The following is a 17,700-nucleotide window of genomic DNA, read 5'->3' as shown; positions in this document are numbered from 1 at the left end:
TGGAGCCTGAACTATTGATACTGTATTTGAAATACTGCTTGAATATATTGATGTCTGCATTAATAAATCTATATCCATATGGACTGTAGTTTGATCTGGTTTTGTTTAATTTCTTTGTTAAACATTTAAAAACATTAAAAGTTTTGACCACAATATCATATTACCATAACCTAATATTTTCTACCTACCCTCCACTTGCTCTGTGGATTGTAGGCGGTGGACAAATGAGTCAGTATTTAGAGATCATACACTGGCCTATTTAGATAAAACAAATAACCGTGTTATACATGGGGTTACTTGTTCCTGGAGGATTTGGGCATCTAAAGAGATGAGAGAGAGAAAGGGAGAGTGGTTGTTGCCTCCTGGTGTGACACCATGGCTTAGTTAAACGAAGCCTGTTGCATCATGGTGTTTATTCATACCTGAAAAGCACAAAGGAAACTATTATCACATGAACAAAATGTCTGCTGAGATGACAAATAAGGAAATGTCATGTGGTTGAACCCGCTGTGCTCTTCAGTTTACCGCCATTATGCATATCAGGCCATAGAGGACCAGAGTGTGATTTTTATGTTTAAATGGCCATATAATGAGCTTGATTTTCCATTTGTTTCTCTGCAGTGTCACACATGATGGAACAGAATACGCACAATTCACTGATTCATGGTCATTTAAAACAACAATCTGCAAAGATTTAATGATCAGAGCTGTGCAGACATGGCTTTGCTGCTGTATTATTTGTTGGCTCAATACTGCGCACATAGGCCACATACTCACCCTCAACAATGCAGAAGGACTAAACCTTTATTTCAGATTGCTTCAACGCAGTCCAGTGTGGTCCAGGGAAGAGAGGGCACTTATTGTCCACTAAGGACTTTGCCACATTCATTTGAAGAGCGGCCCTTTCTCATTATTAACAGACACACTAAACGATGGGCCCCAAACAATACAGAACAGATCCCTTTATGCACACAAGTGCTCAACGTTTCGGCAACCACTGGGTGCCCTCCATCACTCCCTCCCTCTTCTTTTCAGATACCTGCACATAAGTGAAAGATGTGGGGGACACAAAAGATATTCTCAACTTTCCTTTTCTCCCATTCTGTGAAACAGGCCTATTTTAAAGCTTTTATTTGTGCAAAGCCTCTCATTAACTCTGCTCATGCTGCCTCCCTCGGCTTGCCATTTCTTAAGTACTGGGTGTTGTAAAAAAGCTACCAATTAGTCCCTCATCAGCTCCAATTAGAGGAGACAAAGCCTGAGTAAAGATAACTCAATGGGAGGGAGAGGTGGAAGAGTGAGGGCTGCCTATGTGTGTGTTTTCTGTTCGAGTCCAGGCATAGGTGTGTGTGCACTTGTATTTGTGTACATGTGTGTAGCCCGGGGCCGGCACAACATAGTTTGTAATAATTGAAGAACTTGTGGCCATTCAGTTTGACCCACTGCAGCACAGGTCCATTCACTCTCCAGGCTCCTCAGCAGACCCTTTTCTCAGGGCCAAGTGTTGTTGTGCTGGGAAGACAGGCCCCCCAGGAGTCCCAGAAAGAGAGCCATTCAATCCTCTCTACCTGTTTGCAGCGTATAAAGCACTTAGGGCCAGGCCGATCTCTCATTATTGTCTCCTTCACTCTCAATACTTCCTTAAACTTAGGTTCCAACAAGGGCAAGCCCTTTTAGAGGGGCGAATAGGGGGATGCATGTTAAAGGGGTGCCTTTCGCCTCATTAGAAGTGGATTTGCACTGTTTTGTCATTACATTAGAGTGCAACAATGTATTTTTTCATCATAATCTTCACTGAATGAGTTTTTTTTGGGACAGTTAATTTGCTGCCCACACTAATACATTAATTAATGAATTGGGTAACACTAATTTTCTCTATGCTGCCTCTCTCTGTTTGTTTCTTCCATCGGTTTCCAACAGTTCTGGGCAGCCGCTGATAATAAAATTACCTCATTAAGGCCTTTATCGCAGCACAGTAACCCACTCATTCATTTGCTATTAAACATTTGCTTTGGAGGGGGGCTGGGTGTGTGTTCCCATTCAGTGTTGCATCTTTTTGTGGGTAGTTCTAAATAATGAGGGGGACAAGCAGGGAGATATAATTAGGAACAAGGGTGCACTTCAGCAAATATTTGAAATCTTTTAAGACTTGGCCTCGTATGATGGTGATTAATTACTTCCAGAAGGGATTTGGGGGAAATATATTGCCAAGTTTTTTTTTTCAAGTTGTCTTTTCCTGGACGAGACAACCCAAGCTTGTTAAAACAATGTGCACAGGACTTCAATTTCGGCCCCTCTTTAATCAAATGCAAATTATGACATGCACTGTTCTCTGAAAATGGGCTCCTTGTGGAACAAATAAACAACATGTAAACAATAATGTAGTGTTGATTGAAGGTGGCAGCTGACTGTTTGGAAGGAACCCTTGGCCTGCGCTACAAAAAAAATCTGTTTTTGTTTATGTTGTTGATGAAATGATGATAATATTGATTATGATGATGCAATTGTTAGTTTTATTTCACAGCAAAATGTAAAATTGCTCCAATTATTACTCTGACAGAGACAGGCCTTTGTCTTTTTCAGTTAATAATATCAGTGGTGGCTGCCAACAATTTTGCCAAACATCTTTGAGGAGAAAGATGTTGCATATGAACATTTAATTTCAGCGATTCCAAATAAGTCCACAAATAAACAAGAAAACATGAACCCACAGTCAACATCTCCACAAAGCCTTATTCATGATTGTGTTTTGATTATCTTCATGTGCGTCAACTACACTGCAAGTTGTAGGCTAGTGAGTTCATTGAACACTGTGTGATGCGCATCATTCAAATGGGGTGTAATCACAGTCCATACTGAATATGACTGACAAATGATTGCCACCTAGTGGATTTAGAGGGGTACTGAATGACTATCGGGATACACTGAAGTGGTGGAAGAAGTATTTATGTATCATGTAAGTATCCTCTACCTGAGTAGAAGTAAAAATAACACACTCTAAAAATACTCTATTACAAGTAAAAGGCCTGTATTGTAAATGTTTCTCAAAAAGATAGGTAAAAGTACAGAAGAATTAAAGTATTAAAAGTGAAAGTACTTATTATGCAGATTACCCCCTTTGGGAGGGTTACTTTATTATATACAGAATATCATTAGATTATTATTATTGATGCATTACCATACAAGCAGCATTTAAAAATTGTAACTGATCAGGTCGAGCTTTTTACAACTGTATATATAAATTCTTTATCAAACCAAACAGCCCAAAAATGTAACAAAAAACACAATTTCCATAGTTTCCTCATCTACAATCTGGCAGATAACGCCAGGACTCCCAGAAGCAGCACCTTGAACAGCAGCTGTGATGCACTTTGGTGCCGAAATGAAAAGCTGGGGGATGCAACTGTTTTGTAGGTTGTATCTATTGATATTTATCACAGCTTAACAGAACAGAACAGATATTTTACTGAAGGAAAAGTAGCAAAGAGTACTCTTTTACACTCTTATTTAAGTAAAAGTACAGAAATATTATCAGAAGCAGCAAAATGTGATGTCAAGATTTATTTTATTACATTTTATATAATTAGATTAATATAACTGATGCATTAACGTGTAAGCACTTACATGTTATAGCTGGTCAATGTAAAGCTATTTTCCTTCTGTATAGGTAGTTTATAATTTAACATTGTATTATATTTTATAAGCTGATCACATATTTTGTATGTAAAATCTGAATCTGCATTATATATATGTGAAACTAATGTAGTGGAATAAAAAGCACAATATTTTATGACTGAAATGTAGTTATGCAGAAATATAAAGTAGCGCAAAATATAAAAGCTTAAGTAGCTACAATTAACTTAAAATTGTCCAATACAGTAGGATTGGCTTGTGATCCCATTTCACTTTTAATGTTCTGCATGAAGACAAGACAGCTTTATAAAAAACATATATACAAATATTAATCAATTATAAATTAGCTTTAGAAGTTGAAATGTTTTCAGTAAATAGATATAATTTGTAAAATAAAAGTACTCATTTAATCACTTCACGGATGAAATAAACCACTTTATTCTGTGTTTGATGAAGTTCTTGAAAAGCAACCAACATGAAAGCCTTGAACCAGTGCTGATAAACGAGACTGAAGGTTTGTAAAATTAGGTGTTTGAATTTCACTGCACAGTCTTGTTACTTATGAAAACAAAAATGACATCACGTTTGGTCAAGCTCCCCATATTATATCTGCAACTTCTCTTTGTTGAAATAAAGGACTGAGTGAGTTAAGTGTAGGTTATGAGTAAGAGAGACGTGGGTAAACCTAAGGAGGGTGAAACAACAATGTTTATGACTTCAGAAAATGCTGTACTGCATCCAAAGCCCAGCTGGAAGCCCAGCACCACAACGGAGGCCAAGCATGTTCAGTGTCTTCACGCTCTGACTTCATATGACTTCACAGACTCAGTATTTTAGAAAAAAGTAGGGAAACCAGAGTGAAAATATTATGTATCGGTATTGTGAGATTAAACATATTTAGAAAGGCATTTCTCAGTGATGCTAATAATTTAAAAATGCTTTTTTTCCCAACAAGCTATAAACATGTCTAATTTAACACTTTAAACGTAATGTAAGTATTTTACATTTATTCATTTTGTTGATGCTTTTATCCAAAGCGACTTACAATATATACGTCAGAGGTCACACGCCTCTGGAACAAGTGCCTTGCTCAGGGACAAATTGGGTTCTCACAGTGGATTTGAACCTGGGTCTCTCACACCAAAGGCATGTTTGCACTTCACAAAGCTCTGGCAATGCCTCTTGCTTGGTCACTCTCTTTTTCTCTTCAAAGCTTCAATCCTTCAACGTCCTCTTCAGTCTCTTAGCCTCTGCCATTAGTTAACATTATGTTCATAGAAGCAGCTGAGCCTGGTTATGTTGCCACTCTCCATCAGTGGCAGCACAATGTTGCTTGAAACTTGGGTGGCAAGCTAGCCAACAAAGCTAGACAGCAACCAACACAAGAACTCTTAACAGTAATGTTACAGATGTCCCAGTGTGTTGTCTAATAAGTTTGCTAACATAAGTTGGTGGGGATGGCGCATAGATAAGATGCTTGCCTTTGGTGTGGGTGGTCTGGGTTCAATTCCCACTGTTAGAAATTTAATTAAATTAATTAAATCCACCAATGTGTCCCTGAGCAAGACACTTAGCCCCTAGTTGCTCCAGAAGCGTGCAACCTCTGACGTGTATAGCAATTGTAAGTTGCTTTGGACAAATGTGTCAGATAAATGTAATGATAAACTTGAGATTTATAGCTAGCAGATAAACCTCAGTCTGTGAAACCTCTTGCTGACTTTGCTCGAGTTGACAGCTTTGTTAACACAGGCAAACATCAAGTGCAAAACAAAATAAAATGCAAGCCGGCAAATAAGTTATTATTTACTGGTACAAGCCAAGAAGGCCAGAGCTCAGCACCTGTCTTTCATCCTTTCAGCTCTTTTAGCTCACGCCAACGAGTAAAAGCCATTCTGATATTTACTCTTTTCCGGTCTCTTCCTCAGACAACGTCTTCTTCGGTCTCGTCGCAGCCTCTGCCAGGATATCCATACCGAGAATAGTGATCTAGCTTCTTCCAAAGAACTTACATTGTACATTCTCTCTGCTGAACAGTCTTGTTGGTGGGTGACATGATGCTGTAAAGCATTTCCTCCTTGTCAAGAAAAGTTTTCTTCCCCTGGATTCCAATGCTACTTAGTGAAGCTTCAGGCGCAGGGGGCCCGTAGTGGCAATGTCAGACGCCATTCTCCCTATTACAAGTCAGTGTGTGATTAAATGATTTTGAAGCTGTTATTTTAAGATAAAATTACATAGAGTGGCTTTAAGTCCCCCTATTTAGTATTTACAAACATTTTTAAAATGGTTTAACACACTATAATCTAGTTTGTTATCACCTAAGTGGAGGCTGGTGTATAGAAGATTATGACAATATAAATATAAAAAAATGTGCTTATATATGCATACAGCTATATTAAACAGTACACAGTGTGTTATAAATAATTTATTACATTTTTACATAGTTTACGCACTTTTCCTGTATCAAGGGAAAAGCATGCATTTCAGCTGCAGGATGAGCCGTATAATGAGCCAAGATAAACATTCTTTTGCTGGTACTTTGCTTTTCTCTGTCGGTGCATGTGATACAGAGATAATTCAGTCATTCTCTGTGCAATCAATGATTAAAGAACACATTTTTCTTTACAGAGTTTATGTAAGATTTTGCTCATCTACAAAGAACTTGACAATGTGAAGTGTCCCAGAAGTGTCCCAGAATTTTGTGGATAGCTTTGAGAAGGTCTCCCTCTGGTGGATCAGTCAGCTATCATCCACACAGCCATCCAACAGCTGACTGCATGCTGTAAAGGAGATTGCCTGTACCCCTGAACTTAAAATTAACTTTAACTTAAAGTCTTTGTCTAAGTATGTGGCACGTTTCACAATTAGTGGGAAGCATCATCACTTTGTACACCAATGAAAGCTTTGAATTTATAATTTTCTGCTGTTTAGAACTTGACTGGGCAACTGAATTAAACTGCCTTCATCCTTTTCCATCATCCCGCTTTGCAACTGACAGCAACACTGTTACATTTCTCCCCACATCCTCAACATGAATAACTATAATTACAACCTAATACAATTAAGTGGACAAAGGTTCCTGGTCTGTGCATAGAGATAAACAACTGAGGTCTCTGTATTGGCTTGTGCGATCCATTTGACATAAAATATTTAAATATATGTAATGATTTACACATGAATTTATTTTTCCTGATATAATTTGAAGTGATGTCAAGATTTTGGAGATAAGTATTAGAGGTGAAATAGAGAAAAGTGCTTGCAACTATTTTGAAAATCGATTCATCACTTCAGTCATTTTTCATGCAAAAATAATAAAACAATTTGACACATTCTCACGTTTCGATTAATTTGCTTCTCTTTGTCATAGATCTTCAGACTAAACAAGACATTATAAAAGTCACCTTAGGTTCTGTGAAGTGCTGTGCATTAAAGAAAAAGTTTACATTTCATAGACCAAACGACCTGTGACTAACTGAAATTGAATGAATATTTGGCATACTTAAAACTAAAATAATCATTAGTTGCAGCTCTACAAACTACTGCTGCTTATTGATGGAAATGACTAAAAAACTAATCTCTGGCAATGCATGTAATAATCTGCCACCCTCTCAGTCCCAAGTGTTTCCTGTTTTCCCTTCCCTGTCACCCGTCTGTCTTCTGTGTGTGTGTGTGTGTTTGTGTGTGTGTCTCTGGGTGCGGTGCTTCGGTCTCTCCTCCGGGCGGGCCATTCTGAGGATCACCTGTGTGCATACCTGAGACTCATCCCACAATAAAGATCCTGCTGCATTTATTTGAAAGAAAATCTCTGTGGTCGCCAGACTTTTTGCTTGTGCAACAGGTTTCTTGGTCCTGGAGAAGGAGAAGTCTGTCTGCCTTTCTCAGTGTTGTCCTATTTTTGCACCGCCTGTCTGCTCATGGAAATTGCCAGTCTAGAACTCAGCTTTTCACATTTCTGTGTTGTTTCATAACACCTCTGTGATTTTTCTTTTACTTTCCTTTTACATTTTCCGTGTCTGTAACTGAGTCCTCAGTGTACCAGCGCCGTAACAATACAAGTATTTATTTCCACCTTCTACTAATTGTTATTACTCTGCTGCCATGGCAACTGAAAACTACAGTGAGATGTCTTACAGATGAAGACTAATGGCTTTAGAGTCACAGTAATTCTTAACGCCCCAATCCAATGTTCGTGCTGTTTCAATCCCTCTTGTGAAGTTGTGCATGAAAATGTCATATGATTGACATGACTTAGGTATTGGATGATGCAGTTGTGTAAAACAGAAGAATAAACTGACATAAAGTAATGAGGTAAAACTGCTTTCATGAGAGACTTGTTTAATGTGCTTTGAGGGAACCATATGTTTCTGAAAATATAAAATTAAACATGCATTTGGCACAGTCTACTCCATTTTGTTAAAAAACATTCACACAAAATCTCGTATATCATACAAAAATAAACATCTGTGATGAAAAGGCATACAATACACTCTGTTTAAAAACTGTTAAATAAAAAAAAGCTACCCACTTTAATATTTACACCTGTATTTAAACTCTCTTTAAATATTTCAGTCAAAGTCTGTTCTCTCTCGTGCTGGTTTCTTCTTTCTGTTCCTCTTGGACCCTCCGCCTGTTCGAGGTGGAGGTTCCTTGTAGTCCTCACCTGAGCCCGTGTCCACATTGTCTTGGTTGTCCCGCCAGCTGTCAGGGACCGCAGGAAAGTCCTCCCCTGCGGAGTGCATCGGCCGACCATACACCTTGCTCTGCAGGTCAGCTATGTCGTTGCGGATATCTGCCATGAGCAGAAGCAGGAAATCAAAGGAGCCTGGAGGGCCCTGGGGGTCAAGAACAACAAAAACAAATGCTGCATTTAATGGAAAGCTTTAATTTCTTCTGTGTCTCTATATTTAATCAGAACCCACTGAGGAGATTATCCCAACAGAAATCCAGCTGATCAGTGGACTGTCTAGGGCTGGCTACTGGCTACTGAGCTTCTTCTCAGGATTTGTTAACATTAGCACCATTACTGTTTATCTAAGGGGATAATGCTTACTTTGTACTGGATACTATTTACTTTGGGTTTGACAGTATCATTAACTGTGTAGTGTAATGTCCACAGTGGTCTGTTTTTCAGTAATGCTTTAGTTTTACTGTTTTGTTCTGGATAATGGTAACATTACAATAGTGTAACATCAATATAGATTGGCAGAAACTTACTGGTGATCCGACAGGCCCGGGAGCTCCTCTATCCCCCTGGGGAAACAAAACAAATATTTATCTTACATGAATTACGAGAGTATGAGAGTAACCCGAGAGTCCTGAGATTAAAATTAGATTAGGTTTTGCCTGAAAGGAGTGGCTTAACATTTTGGGAAATGAGCTTATTTGCTTTCTTGCCCAGAGTTAGATGAGAAGATTGACACAACTTTCATGTCTGTGTGTGTAAAAGTGTGGCACTGGATCTAGATTTTAGCATAAAGACTGAAAGCAGGGTGAGACAGCTAGCCTGGCTCTCTCTAAAGTCGAAAATAAGGTTACATCTAAAGCTCACTAATGAACACATTGTATCTCCTTTATTTAATCCATGCAACTCCCAGTAAAAACACAGTATGACGTTATGATTTTGTTTTGTGTACAGATTAAACAAACACGATACAACATGTTAGTTAGTGGCCTTTAGTGGTGCTGGTAGGCTTATTTATGAACTTGGACCGAGCTAGGCTAGGTGTTTCCACTTGCGTCTTTATGTTAAGCTAAACTAATTGAAATGTGTTTCCCAAAATGTAAAGTTATTTTTGAAACTGTGTCCTGTGTATGTGACGGATAAAAAGTGTGTGCTGTTCATATAATCAATCGAAATACTGTACATGTAGCCTGACTGTGAAGTATCGTGGCATCCTGTTAACCTACGGTAGCACCCACACTCATTGACCTGACTACTGTGGTTGTTAGCCAGGCACAGGGTCACACCGGGGCTGTCAGTGTTTTGGCAGATGGTTTGGATTTGTTACTCAGAGAGACAGATTACCATCACCCTCCAATCTATCCACACAAACACCCCAGCTGGACTGAAAGAATACCAGGGTACTATGTCAATAAAGCAGATACACCTAAGATGTTCCATACGTGATCCACAAGCTAAGCAAACAGTGTTATGGGTATAACCAGATCCAAGAGCCAATTCAAGAACAGAATCTCTTAAGCTTTTAGATCTCCTAATTCTCTTAGTCAGCGTGATTATTGAATCTTTGTTGAATCATTATTGGCCAAAATCACAATAATCCTTAAAAAAACAAACAAACAAACAATGCTGTAGTCTCCTAAGAATTGTTATACTGTATCTATGTTTACCATTTCAATTTTAGTTTTGTTATACCATCAAAACCAGATTCCCGTCTAATCACAATCACTTGTGTCTGATAATGTCTCCAAGTCTGCCATAATATTAGAGGCCCGAACGACCTCCACTGCTCTCAGATGTGTCTATTTTGATGTTCTAATCGATCACAAAGCTTTAACTTCTCATTGAAAGTCAGCCTTGGCACAGAGAAGGGAAACCTTACCACTCTACCTGCACAACCAATCTATTGTCATTGACCGGAAGTTGAGTTTGATTTTCAATAGACCTTCTTCATTCTTCATTGATGAAAGTGACATCAAACCTCTATTTTGGCTGGGTGTCCTCCCCATCTTAATAAAACTGGACCACAGTCAAACTCGGCGGCAACTGCTCCAAAGCACACAGCAGAGGTATGAAGGCCAAAACAACATCATCTCCAAAAAGCAAAGATGCCATCACATTTTTAAGACCTCAGCTGCTCTTTGATTTTCTTTTTAGGAATATTACAAAATAAGAGAGTAGGCGTAAGCAAATCTGGTTTTATACAATAAAAAAAGGGAAACGCAAATGCAAATCTCACTGTAACCAGGGTGGAATCTGCATTGCGGCTCCTTAATCTGAGGCTTAACCATCTGCTGGAGCCTCTTTTTGAACATTCTGCCTTAGGCTCCCCGGGGAGGTACAGCAAAGAAAAGCATTCCAGTTAGCCTTTTGAAAGATGGTTACTACCACCTGTCCAAAGGCACTGTTCACAAAATCCATGTGATATTCCAGACAACCGAAATAGCCCAGGGGTATCTAGTCTTCACACTGATGGTCAGGAGGAAGTTACAGGGTTGCTGCTTGAACAGATTAGCTGTTGGCCTCAGCTCCTTTTTGACTTTTTCTGACTCGGGTTAGAGGAGAAAGGTGTTTGCAGGTGAGAGAAATCAGGCTTATCAGAGATTATTTCACTCTAAACAAACAGTGATCCTCTGATAATATGTGTTATTGAAATCGGATTAAACAACTACAGTGAAGTGTTGAATTTTGGCCCATGCTCTTGTACCAGGTGCAGTTATTTGAACGTATACATGGCTACTTAGATATCAATAACAATGCTCTGCTGGTCTTCATATTGACAAGGTACTTCACCAAATCATGCTCCTTTGGCCTTTGATCTAACTCCCAACAAGAGCTTTAAAATTGTGTAGATTGTTATTTGGCACACCAGTTTTCCTTTCTCAACTTGTAGCAACTTGCAGTGATTGTATCATCTGCAGGGACAAACTCTGCCTGTGTAACATCCAGCTGCGGATTTGTGAGAATCCTGACACCTTTCTTGTGGCTTTCACCCGATATGAATCTGAGGTTGAGAAACAATTTAGCTATTGAGAAATATCTTTTGAAAGACATGGTGTTGACAGGTGATCCAAATGTATGTAGTTGGTACTTTTAAACCTTCAAGTGTCTTTCCTTCAAGAGAGGCCATGTTCAGTGAGCCAAGAGTCAAATTCTGCTGCCTACATGAATGACTCCTCTGCTTGAGGGGCAATGTGCTGGACCCCTGACTACAAGGTACAATGGGAAAGGAGACCCATGTCTAGAATAGCTGTCTCTTATAGAGGTTAAAAAGAAATACATGAAGGGGACAAAATTAGGTGACAAACCAGTGTCTCACCTTTAAGCCATCTTTTCCTGGTGCTCCTGGATGCCCCTGTTAAATGAAAAACATAATTTTATATCTGTTCCAATGATGTTTTCATCTATCTGATGGCGTGTCCCCTGCCTTGCACCCAAAGAGAAATGTGTCAATGTTCAATTTACTATTTTCACAGAAAACTAACTTTATTCTAAATCTTTTTAAATGTAAAACCGACATCTTCATTCAGCGCTCTACCAACAACGATTTACCAAGATTAACTTTGTGTGCCTCCAGGCCATTTCTGAGTGACGTTAGCTTGATGGTAGAGAGTGCTTTGATCTCTTTCCTGGGATAATCATCATTAAAGAAGTGTAAAGATTATAAAGGGAGTGCGGCCAATTTTAATATCAGTACCAAGCCTGTGAGTCATACACTATTCCACATTCATCATCTCTGAAACCCTGACATGCTGTCAAACACGTTACCTGGTGGCCAAACTTCATAACTGTGAAGAATATAATCAGGTTTTTGTGTAGAGAGGGATAACTCCCTTTTAGTCAGACCTCACCAGCATATGCACTGATTAAATGTATTAACAGGGCACCCACACACACAAAGCAATAGATCACTTTCTACTGTAAAAACAGTGTTCCAGACTGATTGCAGATGTTGATAGTCTGATTTATCAATAACAAGCATTGCATAAATACGCAAGCTTTAAAACCTAGAAATACGCCTCTGTGGCCACATCCTGCATATTCTCGATTCAGACCAATACTTTAATGCGAAGGGTTCACACTCGCTGTCAAGACTGAGTGCTGCACAAAAACACAGCGAGCCAAAGAAAACAACTAAAGCGGTAGATGGATTTCTCAGCTTTCTCTGTTGTTATTGCCATTACCACATGTCATCGTTTCTCACCTTGCAAAACTTTAACCATCGTGTATGATGGGATGGTTTTTGTGTATTTCTGAAATGTTTCAGTTGAAACGCAATGCATACTTGGTTGCTCCCTACTCATGCCCCCTTGATAAAGATCCATCAGTCTCAACTCTCCTGCGGCCTGTCTCATAATGAAGGATTACAAAATCATCTGAATACTTTTGGTGTGTAAAATCCAGAATCCCATAAAATCTGCAACATAGACAAAAGTAAAAATGGCTTTTACTTTAAGAGCGCCATTCATTGTGGTGATCCAGATTAATTTAGTAATTCCACTGTGTGACACAAAGCAGAAGTGTGGAACTGAACCAAGAGAAAGCAAAGGCAAAGATGGATGTAAGAGACTGGTGTACCATATCCAAAAAATACAGTAGGGGTCACAGTCAGAACAAACACACATTCATACTTGCTAATTTAGAAGGATATGGTGTTAAATATGAGCAATATAACAAATTTAATTGTATATAAAATGCTGAGTAAAGGCTTGTGCAGACTACACGACTTTTAGCTTTGGCCGACTGCCGTGCTGTTTAGACTACACAACTTGCCGTCTTGTGACTGGAGTCTTGAAGTCGTTGTGGCGTTCACACTACGTGACAGGGGGTCACACACTACACGAGCTGACCACGTTTTGTCAAGAAAAAAAACGGGAAATGTGAAACGGGAAATGAGGCGACACTACACACAAAACAGCAGTTGTTTGTAATTATAAAGATAGAAATTATGAAGACAAAGAATATGGGTGAAAGAATGGATTAGCACACGCAGGTAGCAGGGATTGTCTGAGCTACAGAGAGCTGGAGGTGATTAAAATTGTTTTGCAGTGAAAAAGTAGCTGCCTGCTCTGCCAGCTGCCTGCTTTCATTGGCTGGATGTGGATGTCGACTCAGCCGACTCCTCCAGATATTTGACATGCTAGATATCTGGTTGGCATCGTTGATGTGTCGGGGAGCCGTTTTTATGCATCGCTGAGTAGTTCGTACATATCGACAATCGCTGATTTACCCCTGATCACAGCCTGACGGTCACCAAGTTCGCCGGCCGGCAATACGGGCTTAAAATCGTGTAGTGTGAACTCGGCTTTAGGGTATCTATTTTATCTTGGATGAACATTGTGGTTTTTGAGTTGAGTTTGTCAAAAGGCTGATTTGATTAAAACATTATTTATAAAAACTGTGAAAAAAAGGTATGTATTAACTGACCACGGGTCCTCTGGGGCCCCGTTTGATGTGGGACAGGTCTGGTGTGGGTCCAATGGGTCCCATCAAGCCTCTGGGACCAGAAGGCCCAGGGGGCCCCAATAGTCCTGGAAGTCCTGAAGGGCCCTCTGGTCCTGGATCTCCTAAAACAATCCAGACTGATATTAGTGAACTAAGGACAACTGATCACAAAAGAAAACATCAGACACAGAATATATGATTTTTGTAGAAAAGATGAAATACGTTTAGCCATGCTAATGGCGTGGCTCTAGAGATGGCAATCTTGGTCAGTCAGTCAGTCACCACTTTGGTCTAGAGTGCTTGAAGTTTTCACTTATTTGGTGAAACCTCTCAACATCCACTGGATACACTGGCACCAAATTTGGTGCAGACATTCTTCATCATCCCAGATTATGTAATGATTGAGGTTGACATTTGTGGTTTGGAGTTAAATCAGTGCTTGAAGTGGGCCGGTACGCACCTACTTTATGAAGCTGTATGGATAAAGTAGCTTATCACTGTAACTTTTCATGAACCGACCAATCATAGCCTGGATGGGGAGGGACATTAGAAAAAGGTTGACAGCCATAGGTGTCACAGAATGTCCCCATCACTGTTTGAAAGCATTTGTTAAAAATGTTCTGAAAAATGGCTTGCAAAAAGAAATATTAAATAATAAATGAAACTGCTTTGAGAAAACTTTATTTGCACAATAAGAGAGCGTGCAATTAAAATACAGAAGAAACATATGTGCACCTGTCCAAAAAAAAGTAACTTAAGCTAAAAAAAAAACAAGCTACTGATTAAGGCATTAAGGTATTGTCTCCTGCCATTTTGTGCTTTCCTTCACATAAATAAATACATTTCCACCATAAATTAGTGCAGAAAATGTCTCCAGAATGCATAGATTTAAGAGTTTAATGCTCAAAATCTTATGTGGGAGGACCCCCAGACACCCCACTCAATCCATCCATCAAATATTTCATCAAAATATCTTTTCGTCTTGTTCTTGCGACCTGTGTATTGTTATGACTGTTGGCAAGTTAGTACAAATCAGAGGCTAACCACCATGTAGAGCATTTTTCTTGCACAATAATTTAATGCATGAAAACAACACACAAAAAGCAGCAGCTAATATATACGGCAACATGTGATAGAGATTAACATGAAATGTGTACAGAAATTCTTTCCCCCATCAGGATAAATTCTAATATCTTTGTGATCCCCATCTTCAGGTGAAAATCTTAATTTGTCCAACACTTTTTTTTTTTAATTTATGACCAAATATCTGCAAAATTAATGATATTCCCAACAGTCTCAGCTGTAATTTGTGTTTAGTGCTTCATACCATCCCTATTGGATGGAGGCCAGTTTCCTTATGCAGAGTCTGACACTGTTTTATTATTTTTAGTTTCATGTGTTTTACCTGGAGGACCAGGGAGACCGGGAGGCCCTGGTAAAAATATGGGCGACGTCTGTATTTTCTCGCTGGTCATTTGCTCAGGGACGTCAGCACTGTTTGACAGCATGGCCATCTTGAATTAGAATACAGAAAATATTGACTGAATGAACACACAAATGAGAAGTCAACTACAAATACTTACATTAATCATATATCAAATAAAGAACACAGCCAACAAAAATACATATTCTCTCATGGGATGAAAGTCTATTTTTCCCTTATTTGGAAGTGATGTCAAACATCATGCGCAACCGCACAATTTGGTCATTTGGTTGTTATTCATAAAATCATTTTACATACAATAATTCCTGGACTGTCAAACAGGACAGGAAAATTACACACTGAAGGGCCAGCTTCAAGTAAAATTATGTTAAAATGATATACCCTGCCTAAGATGAAAGCTGATATTCCATCTGCACCACGTTACAAGCTGTAACCCAGACAGATGGAGGGCCAGGCAACCCCTCTGCATTATTCAAGACCAGGAGAGTTCCTGCTCTTTATGCTAAGTGGCATCCTTGGGAAAAGTTATCTTTGATCTCTGTGTAACATCATGTGGATCTGGCAATCTCATAGGGAAAGATTTGAAGGACCTCGCTATGCTGCAAGGGCCTACAAATCAGAATTAATACACACAAACTTACAAGCATAGGTATTCACACACACACACTGATCTAGATTGTGATTCACCTGCTGATCAGTGAGCATTATGCAAGACTGTAACCTGTGACCTTGGACACAGGTGTTTGAACCACAGTGTGATCCTAAACTCATACTCTAACTTTCCCATGATATGAATAAATGAGAATATACTTTCTCATATACTCTAATAAGAGACATTGAGCACATACAGTATTTTCATTCTGTTTTCTTCATATATTGACAATAAGAAAAAAAGAGCCGCACAGAGCATAGCAGCAGGAGCAACTAGACCACACAGCTGGAAACAATATATAATGTGTTACAGTTGAGGGTGTTAAGTGCCACTGTTGACAGACTCGTGCTCGGATAGATGCAGATGCCTGTGATTACACAGAGGGAAATGTAACCCCACTGTTGAGTTTCACACCAATTGCCCAACAATTCCCACCTATGGGCAAAGAAATCTACCAGATACAGTGAAGGAAGTTTTTTCAGACATTATTTTTTATTTCAAAATAAGGTGCAACATCAAATCTCAAGGAAGTTGTAAAAATCTGCCTGCTGTTGTTTCTGAAATACTGTCAAGTATGGACTCCAGGACTGGTAGTAAAGAAACGGAGCTGTTCTGCAGATATTTATATTGCGCTGAGTCAAGAAGGTGTGTTTAATGCTCACTGGGGCCTTTATGCGGTCAACCATAAAATACCAGAAAAAGCTGCCGTATCGCAGGATGCAGGATTATGATTTAATATTTAAAAAAGTGTAGTGTTACGGGAAATTGTATAGATTCAACTTTATGTTGGTTAGAAAGAAATGTATGGTTTTTGTTATTATCTTCTGACCCTTACCTTCTGTTTAAGCTGCAGGACAGACATCTTGATCTGGAGGAAATCGTCACACGTGGCTGAGCAACTTCCTGTATTCATCACATTGTCAGACTTCTCGAAGAGATGCACTGCTGGGAATTGGGGGAAAAAATTCTATTACAGAAGTTACCGGAAAATGTTTCTGTTGAAAAACAAAATATCAATAACAAAGTATGCTAAGTATGTGCACAGATTTAGCATAATTTGGGCAAGTATGTCTTAAAAGTGTTTACTTAAAATGTATGTTAAACATTCATAGAAGAAAACAAAATTGTGATTACTGTAGGTCACACAGTACAAGTCTGGTGTCATTTTGTTGGGTTGTTGCAAACTGTGTGAGCTGACTGTCTGTTAAGGGTATTAGTGACTTACACAGTACAGGATAACTCTGTAACACTGTCATTTGTGAGACCTGAGTGTTGTGGGTCACTTATAATTCTCAGCTTAGACAGGAAGGTGGTCTTGTAAATGTGTCAGTCCTCAGGGAAGACTAGTGCAGAGCTAATGTCTGACTACTGGTTCTGCTGCACAACACAATATAATTACATATTTCCATATTACAAACATTTCGACAAAAAGATGGGATACTGGCGTGATTTATTTCTACGATTAACTACTTTTTATCCAGAAACCATGTCAAAATATTCAAGTTTAAGCAATAAACTTGCATAATCCAAAAAAGAGAAAAAGCACAATTTAAGCACAGATAAATGCAATGCATATACTTTACGGATGAGTGAAAGTGTCTGGACACTATTTTCCCCACTATGTTACAAAGCAGCAGGACATAAAGCAGGAGCATGACTCTATGTACCATAGTTTCGCACTCTCTTCTCCTGAAATATTATAGTAGGTAATAGAAGATAAACTCATGGGAGGAAGTACCAAATGTGCAGCCCCTGACCGATTCATTGGCAACTGAATCTGGGTATAAAAAAAATCGTAATTATTGCCTGAACCAATGCATCCAGCAAATCAAAAAAGACCAGGAGTCACAG

At 39.0% G+C, this 17,700-nt stretch overlaps 1 protein-coding gene across 2 annotated transcripts in view; it reads right to left on the bottom strand.

Annotated features, from left to right (window-relative positions):
- Positions 1 to 7,931: 7,931 nt before the first annotated feature.
- Positions 7,932 to 17,700, bottom strand: part of ccbe1 (collagen and calcium binding EGF domains 1) — a 41,765-nt gene continuing 31,996 nt past the window's right edge. The window contains exons 6-11 of one of the 2 annotated variants that reach the window (XM_038734586.1): positions 16,685 to 16,791; positions 15,159 to 15,267; positions 13,736 to 13,875; positions 11,628 to 11,663; positions 8,845 to 8,880; positions 7,932 to 8,462 (exon numbers count right to left, since the gene is read on the bottom strand). In XM_038734586.1, the coding sequence (XP_038590514.1) occupies positions 8,196 to 8,462; positions 8,845 to 8,880; positions 11,628 to 11,663; positions 13,736 to 13,875; positions 15,159 to 15,267; positions 16,685 to 16,791 (695 nt within the window). In that variant the 3' untranslated portion in view covers positions 7,932 to 8,195. Of the gene's footprint in view, positions 8,463 to 8,844; positions 8,881 to 11,627; positions 11,664 to 13,735; positions 13,876 to 15,158; positions 15,268 to 16,684; positions 16,795 to 17,700 lie in introns of both variants that reach the window. The other variant, XM_038734585.1, reaches the window with a different exon arrangement.

Source organism: Micropterus salmoides, unplaced genomic scaffold (genome assembly GCF_014851395.1).
Source record: "Micropterus salmoides isolate LMB-PRFRI ecotype aquatic unplaced genomic scaffold, ASM1485139v1 Ms_hic_scaffold_20, whole genome shotgun sequence".
Lineage (NCBI taxonomy): Eukaryota > Metazoa > Chordata > Actinopteri > Centrarchiformes > Centrarchidae > Micropterus > Micropterus salmoides.
The sequence above is the reverse complement of the archived record's forward strand: the minus strand, read 5'-3'. Positions and strand labels throughout refer to the sequence as shown.